At 37.7% G+C, this 14,589-nt stretch overlaps 4 protein-coding genes across 4 annotated transcripts in view; 3 read left to right on the top strand and 1 right to left on the bottom strand.

The window, feature by feature from the left end:
* LOC125188183 overlaps positions 1–457 on the top strand; it is a 609-nt gene extending 152 nt beyond the window's left edge. Inside the window, exon 2 of the mRNA XM_048084940.1 lies at positions 18–457. Coding sequence (XP_047940897.1) covers positions 18–457 — 440 coding nt within the window. The remainder of the gene's footprint in view (positions 1–17) is intronic.
* A 180-nt stretch (positions 458–637) lies between these two features.
* Positions 638–3,768, top strand: LOC125186191 (external alternative NAD(P)H-ubiquinone oxidoreductase B1, mitochondrial-like). The gene is made up of 10 exons (XM_048082537.1): positions 638–857; positions 1,379–1,655; positions 1,727–1,933; positions 2,000–2,250; positions 2,316–2,535; positions 2,606–2,710; positions 2,786–3,034; positions 3,106–3,227; positions 3,310–3,429; positions 3,520–3,768. The coding sequence occupies exons 1-10, from the start codon at positions 778–780 to the stop codon at positions 3,605–3,607; spliced, it is 1,719 nt and encodes a 572-aa protein (XP_047938494.1). The 5' UTR covers positions 638–777; the 3' UTR covers positions 3,608–3,768.
* An 880-nt stretch (positions 3,769–4,648) lies between these two features.
* On the top strand, positions 4,649–9,557 carry LOC125188182 (external alternative NAD(P)H-ubiquinone oxidoreductase B4, mitochondrial-like). Its single transcript, XM_048084939.1, has 10 exons — positions 4,649–4,736; positions 6,808–7,097; positions 7,197–7,403; positions 7,498–7,748; positions 7,833–8,052; positions 8,148–8,252; positions 8,334–8,591; positions 8,679–8,800; positions 8,939–9,058; positions 9,164–9,557. The coding sequence occupies exons 1-10, from the start codon at positions 4,649–4,651 to the stop codon at positions 9,249–9,251; spliced, it is 1,749 nt and encodes a 582-aa protein (XP_047940896.1). The 3' UTR covers positions 9,252–9,557.
* Positions 9,558–9,681: 124 nt separating this feature from the next.
* On the bottom strand, positions 9,682–11,814 carry LOC125190154 (pentatricopeptide repeat-containing protein At1g11900). Its single transcript, XM_048087364.1, has 2 exons — positions 10,341–11,814; positions 9,682–10,202 (listed from the first exon to the last, which is right to left on the bottom strand). Exon 1 carries the CDS (start codon positions 11,502–11,504, stop codon positions 10,452–10,454), a length of 1,053 nt encoding a protein of 350 aa, XP_047943321.1. The 5' UTR covers positions 11,505–11,814; the 3' UTR covers positions 9,682–10,202; positions 10,341–10,451.
* Between the last annotated feature and the right edge of the window lie 2,775 nt (positions 11,815–14,589).

Raw genomic sequence — 14,589 nt, 5'->3', positions numbered from 1 at the left:
CTTCTACTCCGGTGTAGTCGCATACGCTCCGATCCCGGATCTGACACTGATCATCACGCTGACATCCGCTGTCCTCGCCGTTGCCGAGACCGCCTCCCCAGACTCCGTGAACAGCCAGCTGTCCCTGCTCACCCTGGCCGGCCTGATCGGCTTCGCCGCTGTCCGAAGCTACATCACCGAGCTCGTCTTCTGGACGCTGCTCGCGGGTGTGTTCTGTTTCGCTAGGTTCGCGAAGAGGAGGGATTATGTGTCGTCGGCTTTGCCCCTTGCCGCGGCTCTGGCTGCTGTAGGGGAGCCGTGGGTGAGGATCGCCGCGATGGGGTCCTACTTGGCCTTGGCTGTCCTCCATCGCGCCGGGAACTTGGGGGAAGACGTGCGCACCCGGGCGATAGAGAGGGTGCCGGTTCCACTGCTGCTCGCTGCGTTGGCGATAGGCGTTCGAGTCGCCGCGAGATGAGCGGGCTCCCGGCATTTGACATGGATGATTGTTTAGGTCTTGGCCTAAAATGATATCCTCTAAAAATTGATAATAAAAAATTATTTGTCTCTATCTGTCTCTCAAGATTATCACATGGGATTAACTAATTTCTTGCGCAATTATCAAATTTTATTACTATGAAATATAGGCTCTACCAGACAAACTAAACTAGTTGACCCCATTGATGCATCAAGCTCTCCCCAAAAAAGGGGAAGAAAGATTGCACTTTTAGGACTGCGACACTACATCGTAAAAACTCAACTTCAATCTAGTGAAATTTTTTGATATTAGCAAAAAAGATGAGATTTTTCTCACATTTCAACAAGTTTCTGCGAAGCCATCCTTCTTCAGCCAAGCTTTTGGTTCTCTCTTCAATCAGGTTTTTACTTAATTTCATTAATTATAGTTTTCTTGATGAGCTCATTTTCAGTTCCTAATTTTTTGTCTTTTTCTAAATTCTTGTGATCCGTGGTCGATTCCTTTGATTTGCGCAAGTAAATGAACAATCTTGGTATGTTTATGATGAATTGCATGACTAATTTCTATGAAATGATGATGAATTGATGTGTTGGTGAAACATAAATGTGTAGACTTTAGTGAAAGTTGGGGTTTATTGTTTGAGATAGCATTCTATGTGAGGGGGTTGTTTGGTTTGGTGGATTAGCTGAGGATTAGTCTTGCGAATGTTGTTCGGTTGGATAGATTCGGATCGGGGCTCGGTCTCGAGATTAGTCTTGTGTTACAAGATCTTGGCCCTCTGAAAAATTTAATCTTGGTTGGTATTAGGCTAGTTTTGAATCTTGAGTAATCAATCAAACAGCCCCTTTGTGTTATGCTGTTGTTTGGGGATTGTAATCTGTAACAGAGGTTTGTTTCCCTTTGCTTGCTGGCTGTGTACAGTGGCGGAGGCCTCGTTGCGTATGCAGATCTTCCTTCGGATAAGGAGAAACCGAGTCTCGCCCTTGAGCAAGAGGAGACTCGAAAGAAGCGAGTCTTGGTGCTTGGGACGGGATGGGCGGGTATTAGCTTCCTGAAGGACCTTGACATCTCGTCCTACGACGTTCAGGTGGTTTCGCCGAGAAACTACTTTGCGTTCACCCCTTTGTTGCCTAGCGTCACGTGTGGGACAGTGGAGGCACGGAGCATTGTAGAGCCGGTTCGCAACATTGTGAAGAAGGTAATTGAACTAGTTAAACGTTTGAAGGCTTATGCGCGTATTGTTATTTGAAAAAACTCGAATCGTGGCAGAGGAACGGAGAGGTCAAGTTCTGGGAAGCAGAATGTCTCAAAGTCGATGCTGTGAACAAAAAGGTTATCTGTCGATCCTATGTTAATGAGAATCTCCCGGGGAAGAACGAGTTCTCGTTGGAGTATGATTATTTGGTCGTAGCCGTTGGAGCGCAAGTGAACACGTTTAACACTCCCGGAGTCGAGGAGAATTGCTACTTTCTGAAGGTAAACATTTTTCTTTTTGTGTATATAAGACCTTTTTGTGCTAATCATCAACGTTGTCTCGTGCAGGAAGTCGAAGATGCACAAAGCATCCGCAGGGCTGTGATAGATTGTTTCGAGAAAGCTGTCCTTCCGGAGCTGACTGAGGAGGAGCGGAGGATCAACCTCCATTTCGTGATAGTAGGAGGCGGTCCGACTGGTGTGGAGTTTGCTGCTGAGCTTCACGACTTTGTCCATGAGGATCTGGTGAAAATATACCCCTCGGTAAAAGATTTAGTCGCGATATCCCTCATACAATCTGGCGACCATATCCTCAACACGTAAGGCTGCATAATCTTCGGTGGTCGTATATGCTTAGCAAATCTAATTCTTGATCGTTGTTTAGGTATGACGAGAGGATCAGCTCGTTCGCTGAGCAGAAGTTCCAACGAGATGGCATCGAGGTTTTGACAGGGCACCGCGTGCTAAGTGTCTCGGACAGACTGATTGACGTCAAGGCAAAATCCACGGGGCAGAATGTTTCGATACCTCACGGGATGGTCGTGTGGTCTACTGGAGTCGGGACAAGGCCACTCGTGAAGGACTTTATGGAGCAAATCGGCCAGGTAGTCTCCATATTAGCGAAGAATGTGATGTCGTTGCTCCATCACAACTCATTACTGTCTTCACCTGCAGGGGAACCGCAAGGTTCTTGCTACGGATGAATGGCTTCGAGTGAAGGGATGTGACGACGTGTATGGCCTTGGCGACTGCACCACCGTAGATCAGAAAAAAATCATGGTAGTTCGTTTGTTCGTTGACAACGTGTCGTTGCTTTCTCTGTTCTGTTTGAGACGTCCCGTTTTTTTTTTTCAGGAGGATATCTCGGCGATATTTAAAGCTGCGGACAAAGACAACTCGGGCACCCTAACTATCGAAGAATTCAAGGATGTGATCGAAGATGTCACCATCCGGTACCCCCAAGTCGAACTATATCTGCAGAACAATCATCTATCCGACATAACAGACCTGCTAAAAGGCGCGGAAGAAGTGGATATCGAAGAGTTCAAGCTGGCGCTAGCGAACGTGGATAAGCAAACGAAGAGCCTTCCCGCTACTGCTCAAGTAAGGCCAACGTCTCTTTGCTAGTTTTGTATATATCCTCTCCTCGACTAAAATTCTACTTTTCCGTCTAGGTTGCTGCTCAACAAGGTGCCTACCTTGCTAGGTGCTTCAACACGCGAGAGAAATGCAAAGCTGAACCCGAGGGTCCACGAAAGTTCAGAAGTGGCGGTCGCCATGAATTTCGTCCTTTCAGGTAAATACACATCGATCGAACTGGATAAACAATTTTTGTGTTCGTTTCGTTTAAATATGTTTGTGTCATTTTTGAAAACTAGGTATCGCCATCTAGGGCAGTTTGCACCTCTCGGGGGCGAGCAGGCAGCAGCGGAGCTGCCTGGCGACTGGGTTTCAGTCGGCCACAGCACGCAATGGCTTTGGTACTCGATATATGCAAGGTCAGTTTAGTTCCCTTTTCTTAAAAAGAAAGTTAGTAATGCATCATCTCGGGCGATACGTTTAGGAGTTACGAATTTTTTTACGTGCAGTAAACAAGTTAGCTGGCGCACGAGGTACCTTGTAGTCGGGGACTGGACTAGGAGGTTCGTGTTTGGGAGAGACTCGAGTCGTATATGAAATGGAGTTTCATCTTTGAGACGTATACACAAGATGCTTCCTAATTTGGTTATGGAGGATGTGATTCTTTGATACATAGAACTATGCTTCTCTTTGTAGTTTTCATGCTTGTGTAAAAAGATTTGATTGATATTATGAAACTATGTTTAATTTGTTTGTAATTGTTCTTCAATTTTAGCTTTATGTCGCATGTGGACTGGGATATAAACGTGATCGATGAAAAATAGTCTCATTTTCTCATTTTGGGATGTACACAAAAAATAGTCTTATTTCTAAAAATTAAATGTTTCTCTTTCATATTTTACCCACTTTATCTCGTCTCTCATACTTCATCCATTTTTTCTCATTAATCTTTTATTTAATATACTTTTTCTCATTCTCTCTTATTTTATCAATTTTTTAATTAAAATTCATACCATTCAAAAGTAAACAATTTATTGTGTACAGAGGGAATAGTTCCCAACTCAAAATCATTACTCATATATATTATGATTTAAACTTATGGAGTAGTATTAATGTATTGAAGTTTGTCATATATAGATTTTAACAAATGATCATCATCTTTATCTTTATCATCACCCGAATATTTAAATTTATACATATTGTATACCAAAAAACATCAAAATTTGGATCAAAATATTTACTTGCCCCAAAAATGGAAGTCATAACTTCAAATTCAGCTTTATGTCGCATGTGGATTAGGATATAAACGTGATATATAAAAATTTGGCAACCATTCAACATATCACCTTTTCTAGAGTACTTTTCATCACAAAATGGTCGATCTTTACAAGTTAAAGAGAAGCTTTAAATCGAACTAGAACAAATTTATTCCAAATTATACCTATTCAATTCGAGTAGGAGCCGGCCCAACCTCCCAAACGCGGGGTTCTTCTACGTTGAGTCCAACCCCGCGTGTTGAGAAAGATCATATTCGAAGACTCTTTTATCAACGAGACGGGAGTGGATATCCGGTTCTTGGACACGGCCTACTTTGGCGGGTGGTGCGAGGCCGATCAAGACCTGGATGTCGTGGTGACAATGCATGTTAATTGTTGCTCCAAATTGATGAGCAAGATCCATGATATGCAAATGTTCATGGAGGATTGGAAGAATTATAAGATGGGAGGTGATAACAAATGGACTCTTCCATGCAAATGTGTTCTCAATAAAGCTAAAGCTAGAAAGGATCAAGGCGCTTGAGCGCCGAGATCATTGAAAGAAAAGGTTTTGAAAAATAAGTTCTTCGTCCTTAAAAATTTGTCATCATTTGACTTAACACCGATTTTAAGAAAGATAATAGAAAGTGAGTTTAAAAGTTAGTAGAATTTGTCCTGAAATTTTACATTAATATGATCTTAAAAAAACCTTAATATACATATGCATAAATTATCTCTTTGAACATATACTACTCATCAGCCAATAATTCCTCCAACCAAAATCTATGGAATGAGTTCCAAAATATTTACTGACTACCTGTGTGATTTCATGTGATTAATTGAAAATTTAAATTTGGAAACTTGTGGTACAGTTTTCACATATTTTCATGAATTTAATTGTAATTATGCATATTTAAGAGCATTTTAGTTAAGATACCAATAGAAATTATTTAATAAGTTAATCAATAGTCAATTTCACACTTTTAAAAATCAACATACTACTTTATTAAAAAATTGCAAATTTTTTTAATTGTGTCGAACTATTGATATAAAACAAAAAATATTGTATGTGAACAATATCAAAATATTCGGGCCTATATCATTGTTTTAATAAAGTTGCGTTATTGATCAAACTTAATGGTTCTCTTGCAATTTGCCTTAATTATAATTGTATAGTTCATTACATTTTCTTGAAAAATCAAATCCCAGCCGATATCAAATTGTAAATAATTTTCCCTTTTATTTTCTAGCAATTTAATAATGCAACCTATATCATTTATCATTTGTGGTATTACTTTAAATCTCATTACATTTTTAATTATCACTATTCCAATGTCGTATAATTGAATTTACTTTAATGTCACATTATACAAGAATTTAAAATAATTAAAATAATATAATATATAAAAAATATTGTAACAATAAAACCAAGATCCCAAATTCCGCATTGCTGAGGCTGACAGTAGGGCATGGACCTATTCTCCAGCAGTTATTAGTGAAGCACCGATTCTATAATTAATATCGGAAATAAATACTAATAAATTAATTTCCTTTTTTGCTTCAAAACCTTCCTTTCACCGACTCACACACAAAAATTATAAATCTTCTTAGATTTTGTATTAAAGAGAATTTTATAAATATAGAGACTATAAATATGTATAGCAATTGAAAAGTATAGAACATTAAAAATAGGGTTTTGTTCTTGTTTTCAAAGAAATTCATATTACAATGAGTGGCTACAGATTTTACCAGAAAGCTTCGGAGGCTTATTACAGCCGCCGAAATCTGTATAATTTGCTTGTAATTACTTCTGTCAGGTTTGTTTTTCTTTTTATATTATTTGTTTAATGGTTTTTTTATAGTGTTTGTTCATTCCGATTGGTTGTATGTTCATAGACTATTTAGATTTCTTTAGTTTTAGAGCTAATAGTGTTATTAAATCAACGAAGTTTGATCAATATTATATAAAATATTAAATCATGAATCTTTAGTTTTTTGAACTTGTCACATGAACAAAACGGTAGTGATTTTTTTTTCTTATTTTAATGGAGTTATTTTGACTCTCACTAAATGACAAAAGATGTTAACCTATACATTTAATTGTAGTATATAATATTCATAGATGGGTTGTATGTTTGGGGTTGGATGCTTGTTAATAATTAAATCGATTATCTTATATATATGTATATATGCCAAATAGATTTGAAAAGTAATTGAAGAAATATGGAACTCCCTACATTGTTAGATTTGTTATTACTACTTTACAAAAGGCAAATATATTTTGAAAGTTGTGATATAGATCTAAGGTTAAATTGCCGAAAATGTATGAAGTTTAAAAATAGGCATAAAAAAAATGAAGTAGGGATTTCGTTGATAAGCATTAACAATATATTATGCATAGACAACTTGATTTTTTCGCAGAATTTGACCAAATTTTATGGTTTTTCGGCAATTAGCCATAGAAACATCGACATTAAATAGGTACAAAAAAATAGTGTTGTCAAAATTTGATGTAAAACTTTTCTATTTACTGATATGAAGAATGCTTGTGCAGTGGTGGAGGGCTATTGGCATTGGCAAGCAACAATCCGGCGAGAACTGCGTATGCCGACGCCGCTGGAGGGGCCCACATCAGGAAGAAGAAGGTGGTGGTGCTGGGAACTGGTTGGGCTGGCACTAGCTTTCTCAAAGGCCTGAAAGACCCTTCTCTTGATGTTGAGATTGTCTCTCCACGAAACTACTTCGCCTTCACTCCTTTGCTGCCGAGTGTCACCAATGGAACCGTGGAAGCTCGCAGCATTGTCGAGCCAATCCGCAACATCGTCAGAAAGGTGAGTGTAGCATCATCCTGTGTGAACGAACACCGTAAGGTCGAATTCGCATTTTGGTTGTAACAAACATGCTATTTGTATGTTGTTTCCTGGTTGCAGAAATCGTTCGATGTTCAGTTCAGGGAAGCTGAATGCTACAAAATCGATACGAAAAACAAGAAGGTGCACTGCAAATCCACACAGCAGAACAATGTAGGAGGGAGTGAAGATTTCACAGTGGATTATGATTACCTAGTGATAGCCATGGGAGCTCGTTCCAACACGTTCAACACCCCTGGCGTTGTTGAGCATACGCACTTTCTAAAGGTAACGTGTATATCAAGGTTTTCTAGACGTCCGATTTGTTTAACGGGATGTGTAACTGTCTCCTCAACGCATACAAAATGTAAACATTCTGCAGGAGATAGAAGATGCACAGAAGATAAGGAAAACGGTTATAGACTGTTTTGAGAAGGCAAGCTTACCGAACATTAGTGAAGCGGAGAGGAAGCGGATTCTGCATTTTGTGGTGGTCGGAGGAGGCCCAACGGGAGTGGAGTTTGCTGCTGAGCTTCACGACTTTGTCATTGAGGATTTGGCAAAGCTATACCCAGATCTCAAGAGCTACGTTACAATCACTCTTCTCGAGGCTGGAGACCACATTCTGAACATGTGAGGAGGCTTCAAATTCAAACAAGTACAAATTTATGCAATGATTTTTTGTTCTTAAAATGACATTTTCTTGATTGCTTGTAGGTTTGACAAAAGGATCACACAATTTGCTGAAGATAAATTCAGGAGGGATGGTCTTGACTTGAAAGTTGGCTCGATGGTTACAAAGGTGACGGACAAAGAGATATGCACGAAAGAGAGAGCTACAGGGAAAAATGTGTCTATACCGTATGGGATGGTTGTCTGGTCGACTGGTATTGGAACTCGGCCTGTTGTGATGGATTTCATGAAGCAGATTGGCCAGGTTCGTGCTCTATGTCATTGAGTTATATCTGCAGCCGAAGGAATTCATGCAGCTTTCGTTTAATATTAATACCAACTAATGTCTCTTGAAAACAGACCAACAGGAGAGTGTTAGCAACTGATGAATGGCTAAGGGTGGAAGGATGTGAAGACATCTACGCTCTAGGTGATTGTGCCACTATTGATCAACGCAAAGTCATGGTATGTCATTTTTCCAACAATTCAAGTAATAAATGAATCGTTACTCGATCTGATGTAATAATTGGGTTGGCGAATTACCAGGAAGACATTGCAGCCATCTTCAGCAAGGCTGACAAGAACAACACAGGTAAACTCAAGGCTGACGACTTCAACGAGGTGATCAACGACATAACTGAAAGGTATCCCCAAGTGGTAATCCATTTGAAGAAGCAGCAGGTTAAGAACTTCCTTCAACTTCTCAAGAATGCTCAAGGGGAAGATGAATTGGACATCGAAAAATTCAAGCTAGCACTCTCTGCAGTGGATGCACAGATGAAAAATCTTCCTGCAACAGCACAGGTTAAAAGGGATAGACAATAATTTTGTGTATAAATGGTGCCCATCTCTTGTAATGAACTTGACAAATAAAAGGTTTCCTTATTGTAGGTTGCTGCTCAACAAGGTACTTATCTTGCTGATTGTTTCAACCGGATGGACGAGTGCGAGATAAATCCTGAAGGCCCGTTGAGGTTCCGGGGATCAGGAAGGCATCGCTTCAAGGCATTCAGGTAGATCTAGTAACATAGGTGCCAGTAAACTTCATCAATATTTATTGCCAACATCGTACTTCAGAAAACAGATTGTTTAACTATAGGATCATGCTACATTGGGGATCACTTACCTTGTGGTGAATGTATAATTGCAAGGTACACACATCTAGGGCAGTTCGCCCCGTTGGGTGGAGAACAAACTGCAGCTCAACTTCCTGGAGACTGGGTTTCGATAGGTCACAGCACACAATGGCTCTGGTACTCAGTCTATGCCAGGTAACAATCTGCACAAGCACATACAAAAAGATTGCAAAACATTCTATACCACGTATTATCTACTCACCTCCACGTGTATGTTGCTCCTTATATCTGTGTCTGCAGCAAGCTAGTCAGCTGGCGCACAAGAGTGCTGGTGATCTCAGACTGGACAAGGCGTTTCATATTCGGAAGAGACTCAAGTAAAATATGAAATGAGCTGAGCTCTATGCATTCAGAGATGAGGAAAATACAACCATGTCTTTAGCTTCGAGATTCGGCTATAGAAACATTTTTGCTTACACATTTCTACAGAGATTTATTATGATATCTAATAAGAACCATAGTGAGTTGGCCATAGAGATCTAAGTTTACTCCATTTTTGTTCCTATTATTTTCATGGCCATAGAGATCTAAATATACTGCAGTTTTGTTCCTATTAATTTCATGAAGTGAGTGTTTCCAAAATTCCCAAGTGGAATGAAGGGAGTGGATCTAATTTATTTTGTTACCATACATCTTTTTCGGGTGAAAAATCCTAAGTTATTATATTCTCTTCACTTCTGCAGCTTTAATTTTGAAATGAGAAAGATGCAAACTAATCTATACAAGTAAATTATAAAACATCTAAAAGAAAAACATAATTCATCAGCAAGTAATGATAAATTCTATTAAGAAGCAAAAACAAATATTCACAGGTTAGCTCCACAAAAAGTGATGCAATCTGATAAATGAACTCAACAAAGGCTACACAAGCTGAAATACTGTATAATTTCTGTATTCTAAGTCTACAACAAGCAATATGAGATGTATCTTGAAATGATAAACATGAGCAGACTGCAAAATTTAGCGTTGGTATTGTTTGATCTAATCTTCAAAGCAACAAGTGTTATCCAGAGAAATTCCCAGCATTATATTGTTTCTGGTAAAGCTTGCAGGGTGTGAAGTCCTTGAATGCATTTCTAGAAAAGTGTGTATGTAAATCCATGAAACCCATAATCTCAGAGACCCTTGCATAAGAACTGCATCACAAACAGAGCCAGACGTGAGAAAGCCATTCATATTTCACCTGAGTATTTCCCTTCATGAACTTGGCTCGGCTGCAGACTATTCTCCAGGGTCAAACTGAACCAGAGAAAATAAAAGCATCATTGATTTGCCCAGCCTGCCCAATTACAGAGAAAAATATTTTAGTGTGATAGTCGATATCTACTTATTGCTGAATAAAATTTGCTCAGCTCTTATAAAAGGAGTATAAACTGAAATCATAGATTCAAAAGGATATCATCATTCATTAAATTACCTGAGGATGTTCTCTGTGGATGCAGAATGATGAGGCCTTAGCAGGAAACCAAGACAGCGAATTTATCTCTATTTAACCAAAAAGTGCTCGACTCAAATCATTTGTTCTATATCAGGATCCTCTTGGAACAGCAGAACCTCGGATGAGATCATTCATCTCATTCGAGAATTTTAATGCCAACTCCATCTTTCCCATCTTCTTTAGACTAAATATCAGTGCACGGTATATAGGAATTGAAGGACGGATTTGCCTAGATTTTATCTGCTCAAATATTTTCAGCGCTTCTTCAATGTTCCCTGATCTACCTAAGCTCTCGATCAAAGCTTTGAAAGTCATAAGATCTGGTTGAATTCCTCTCTCAGTCATTTCCCTGAAATGCACGATGCACAAATCTAACCTTCCCATCTTGCGCAAGCTGTTTAATATAGTATTATACGTGAAAATATCTGGAGCAAGACCAATTTCTCTCATAGAAGCAAATACACGCAGCATGTCATCAACTCGCCCCAAACGACCAAAAATTGCCAAAACAGTATTGTATGTAACCAAGTCTGGTCTACATCCCGAACCCTTCATATCTTCAAATACTAACAGGGCACCATCAGGATGCCCACATTTACCCAACGCATATATAAATCTATTCAAAACTATATCCATCCTCGGTAAATCCATTTCACAGAGTTCCCTGACAAAATCCAATAACATAGCATGACTATTCTGCTTCCGAAAACCTCTAGCAACAACAAGATACGAATCCAATCCCACGGAACCACAAGAAACGAGAAGATCCTTGAAAACATGAGAGAGCATATCAATATCATTTTTTCCCTCTGCAGCTTCTAGAATGCAATTGTACACACTAGGGCCAATAAAAATATGCTTATCGCGTAAAATTCGCGGTATCCTAGCTGCAACCGTGAAATTTCCAGCTGCACACAGCTTCCTAATATAACCTACACAAAGTTCTTCCCTAGAAGAAGAAGAGGAAGAGTCCTCCCCAGCAGCAAGTATTCGATTCAGGATCTCATCAGTTGTTTCTTCAGGGGAAATTTGAGTCGATAACACCCGAATTCCTACTGAATTGCTCAAAACAGATGATGAAGAAACCCTAGATACTCTAATTAGGATATTTTTAGCAACGCTTTTCACCAAAAACACGGCCATTAATCCAGACTCAATCAGCAAAATCGATGCGCAGAAGAAATCAATATCGTGATTATTCAGAAATTGGAAGGATTGAACCTAATAATGGCGGCATTCCCTTCGCCGGCGCTGTGCGCAGCTGGAGAGAATGGAGACGGGAAAATGGCATCGTTTTCGAATTCCCGTTGTTAGGAGGCGACTAGATAAATTGTTCCTTTTGGTGAAGTCGCACTCTCATAATTGTCGGTGCCGATTTCCATTTGCCCGGTGGCGCCGACGTGGCGGTGGCGGCGGCTGCTCTGGTGGCGATGGCGGCAATGAAATGGCAGGGTTTAAGATTATTTTCTTCTTTTTATTTAAATGGGGTTTAAGATTATTTTAGACATTAAATTTAAGTTGGTGTTGCTCACTCTTTTTTAAAATCAATAAGTAGGGAGTATATAATTTTTTAGTGACTAACAAATAATGAGTTTGTCTATTATTTAAATTTGTGATATGAATATTGCCGTAGATCAATTCGTAGTATATTGCGATTGAAGTTGCAAGGTTGATTATCATTTAGTGAGAAATGAACTTATTATGTCAGCATCACTCTCGCTTAATGCATGTAGAGCATTGTTCGTTTCGATTTATGTATTTAGTTAAATTCTAATATATCAAAAATTATTATTAAAAGTTTTAATTTTACAAAATTCATAAAAATTAAAGTTCAATTTCTTCATTTTCTCTATATTTTGCATACATTAAGAAAATGAGCATATTGAGCTTTGATTTTTATGAATTGTATAATTAAAATTTTCAATAACATTTTTTAATTATTGGAATCAAATAAAATATATAAATAGAAATTTTCAACGCTATACATTAAGAAGCTCACATGTAACATAGCATTCAACATCATTTAGTTAATTAAAATTGAGAATTTAGAATTTGACATATATGTAAGCTCTCAAATATTCATGAACTTTTTGGCCAAAAATATTTATTAGGCTCTTCGTTTGCGATGTAATCTTATTAGAGTACTCCATCCGTCCAGATAATTTGACACAGTATTCCATTTCGGGTTGTCCCACATAATTTGTTCCACTTCACTTTTACCATTTTTGGGTAGTGGACCTCATATTCCACTAACTCATTCCTACTCAGATTTTATTATAAAACTAGTACTTTAAAGTATGACCCACGTTCCACCAACTTTTTCAACTCACTTTTCATTAGATTTCTTAAAACTCGTGTCGGGTCAAAGTGTCCCAGATTAAGTTGAAAAAGTTGGTGGACGAAAATACCCGAAAGGAAAAATTTGTACACTATTTTCTCTCTTTCATCCTCCTTTTTTATTCCTTTGTCTATAATAAAATTAAAACTAAAATTATGGGTTTGTTAATCTTATTTCCTTGTGTTCTGTTAAATTTTTTTAGAAACTTAATCATATGATGATAAATTTTACATTTTGACGTCATTTTCCTTCGTCACACTAGAGTATTTGTGATTATGCTTCAAATGAGGAGTATTATAATTAATGATCCCGTAAATAAAATATTAAAAATTTGAACGACGAATTTCAACAAGTGAATATTTGAAATCCGAGTTCTTCACTCAATCTCTTCTGGCCGGCAAATCTTCGAAGCACTCTCTCATAATTGTTTTATAATTAATGTTTCCGCTATTATTATTATCGAATTCAATAACACTGTTACATCGGCACAAACTACAAATATTAATAAATTGAAAATAAACTTACAAATGGTAATTTTTAATTTTAATACTTAATGAAATAGGGGAGTGTTATATTGCTAACTCAATACCTAATTGCTAACTACAACTAAATAATAGTCATTAGATATTCAAATTAAGGGCCTAGATCATCAACCAAGAAATATCAATACGATCAACAAAAAACGTCAATAAAGCTATAGGATTAATTCCATAAAATATCAATAGGGGTATTAATGTCAATTAACTACATGTTTAGTTATAACTAATTTTTAAAAGAAATCCCAAAACTTTAAATTCATATAACATATATCAAATTAAAGATAATTTTATAAAGATTCCAAAGATATCACATATGCATATGTTCCGACGTCAAAATTTGAAAAAAAATTCGAATATTTTTCAATTTTTTCGTAAAGCAGAAATGTCAACATACTATATAAATTATGTCAATATAATACATGTAGAATGTCAATATAAGCAATGGGTTAACATTCTTAAAGCACCGTGTTGACATTCTCAAAGCATTGTGTTGATATTTTTGGGATGGAGGGAGTATCTATTATTAAAGTCTATTTATTTTCGATTTTGATAAACGAACTTCACAATCCACTAAAATAAAATTTCTTAAAATTTGCAGCAACTCACAACAAGACTATATTAGGCACGATTGAAACATTATTCTTTTGTTGCTCGTATATATAAAATTTGCGAAAGGAGAGAACATAACTCCATTACATGAAACTTGTAGTAATATAGTAAATCAGATTGAAATTAACTAGGACTACATTTGTTGAATTGGCAAAACACTATTGCCTTCTACTTTATTTGGATTGTGTGACAGAAGACATACTATGTCACAACCATTATTAATTATAGTAGAATATGATGATGAAGTAGCTTAGAAATTTCTTGATAGTAGTAGTTATGCAGAGCCATCGACGCAAAGCCATTGGCCAACAAAGATTGAATCACAATTGACATTGGGATTAATGGCGAGGAAATCATCAAGAGAGAGATTGAAATCTTGAGCCACACTTGAACATGTTTCATCACTCTCTGTTCCATGAACTGAGTTGCAAACTAGAGTTGCATCTTTCTTTCCAAATCCAACTGCTGAAAGATTAGAGATAGTTAGTGTGAGAGAGGGAGAAAAGCCCGAGCCCGAAAAAGGCGAGCAAGAGTCCGAAACAAGCTTAGACAATAAGAATAGACAAATCCAAACAAGGACTAAACTGTTGGAGTATGGAGCCTGAAAGGAAGTGAATTGATCCACGACCACGATGACCCAACAACAGTTTGGGCTTATGTACAATGTATATTTATGCCCGACCCGATTCTTATTATGTCCGGGATTAGGGTTCAATGCTTTCTAATTTAATTGTCAACAAGA

Source organism: Salvia hispanica, chromosome 5 (assembly GCF_023119035.1).
Source record: "Salvia hispanica cultivar TCC Black 2014 chromosome 5, UniMelb_Shisp_WGS_1.0, whole genome shotgun sequence".
In the NCBI taxonomy this organism is placed as follows: domain Eukaryota; kingdom Viridiplantae; phylum Streptophyta; class Magnoliopsida; order Lamiales; family Lamiaceae; genus Salvia; species Salvia hispanica.
The sequence above is the reverse complement of the archived record's forward strand: the minus strand, read 5'-3'. Positions and strand labels throughout refer to the sequence as shown.

Excerpts from the sequence above, each read along its gene's own strand:
- LOC125186191 (XM_048082537.1), top strand. The coding sequence starts at position 778 with ATGAGATTTTTCTCACATTTCAACAAGTTTCTGCGAAGCCATCCTTCT. Across the intron at positions 1,656-1,726 it reads TTCGCAACATTGTGAAGAAG|AGGAACGGAGAGGTCAAGTT; the intron begins GTAATTGAACTA and ends GAATCGTGGCAG. Across the intron at positions 3,430-3,519 it reads TGGTACTCGATATATGCAAG|TAAACAAGTTAGCTGGCGCA; the intron begins GTCAGTTTAGTT and ends TTTTACGTGCAG.
- LOC125190154 (XM_048087364.1), bottom strand. The coding sequence starts at position 11,504 with ATGGCCGTGTTTTTGGTGAAAAGCGTTGCTAAAAATATCCTAATTAGA.
- LOC125188182 (XM_048084939.1), top strand. The coding sequence starts at position 4,649 with ATGCATGTTAATTGTTGCTCCAAATTGATGAGCAAGATCCATGATATG. Across the intron at positions 4,737-6,807 it reads GAAGAATTATAAGATGGGAG|AATGCTTGTGCAGTGGTGGA; the intron begins GTGATAACAAAT and ends ACTGATATGAAG. Across the intron at positions 7,098-7,196 it reads TCCGCAACATCGTCAGAAAG|AAATCGTTCGATGTTCAGTT; the intron begins GTGAGTGTAGCA and ends TCCTGGTTGCAG.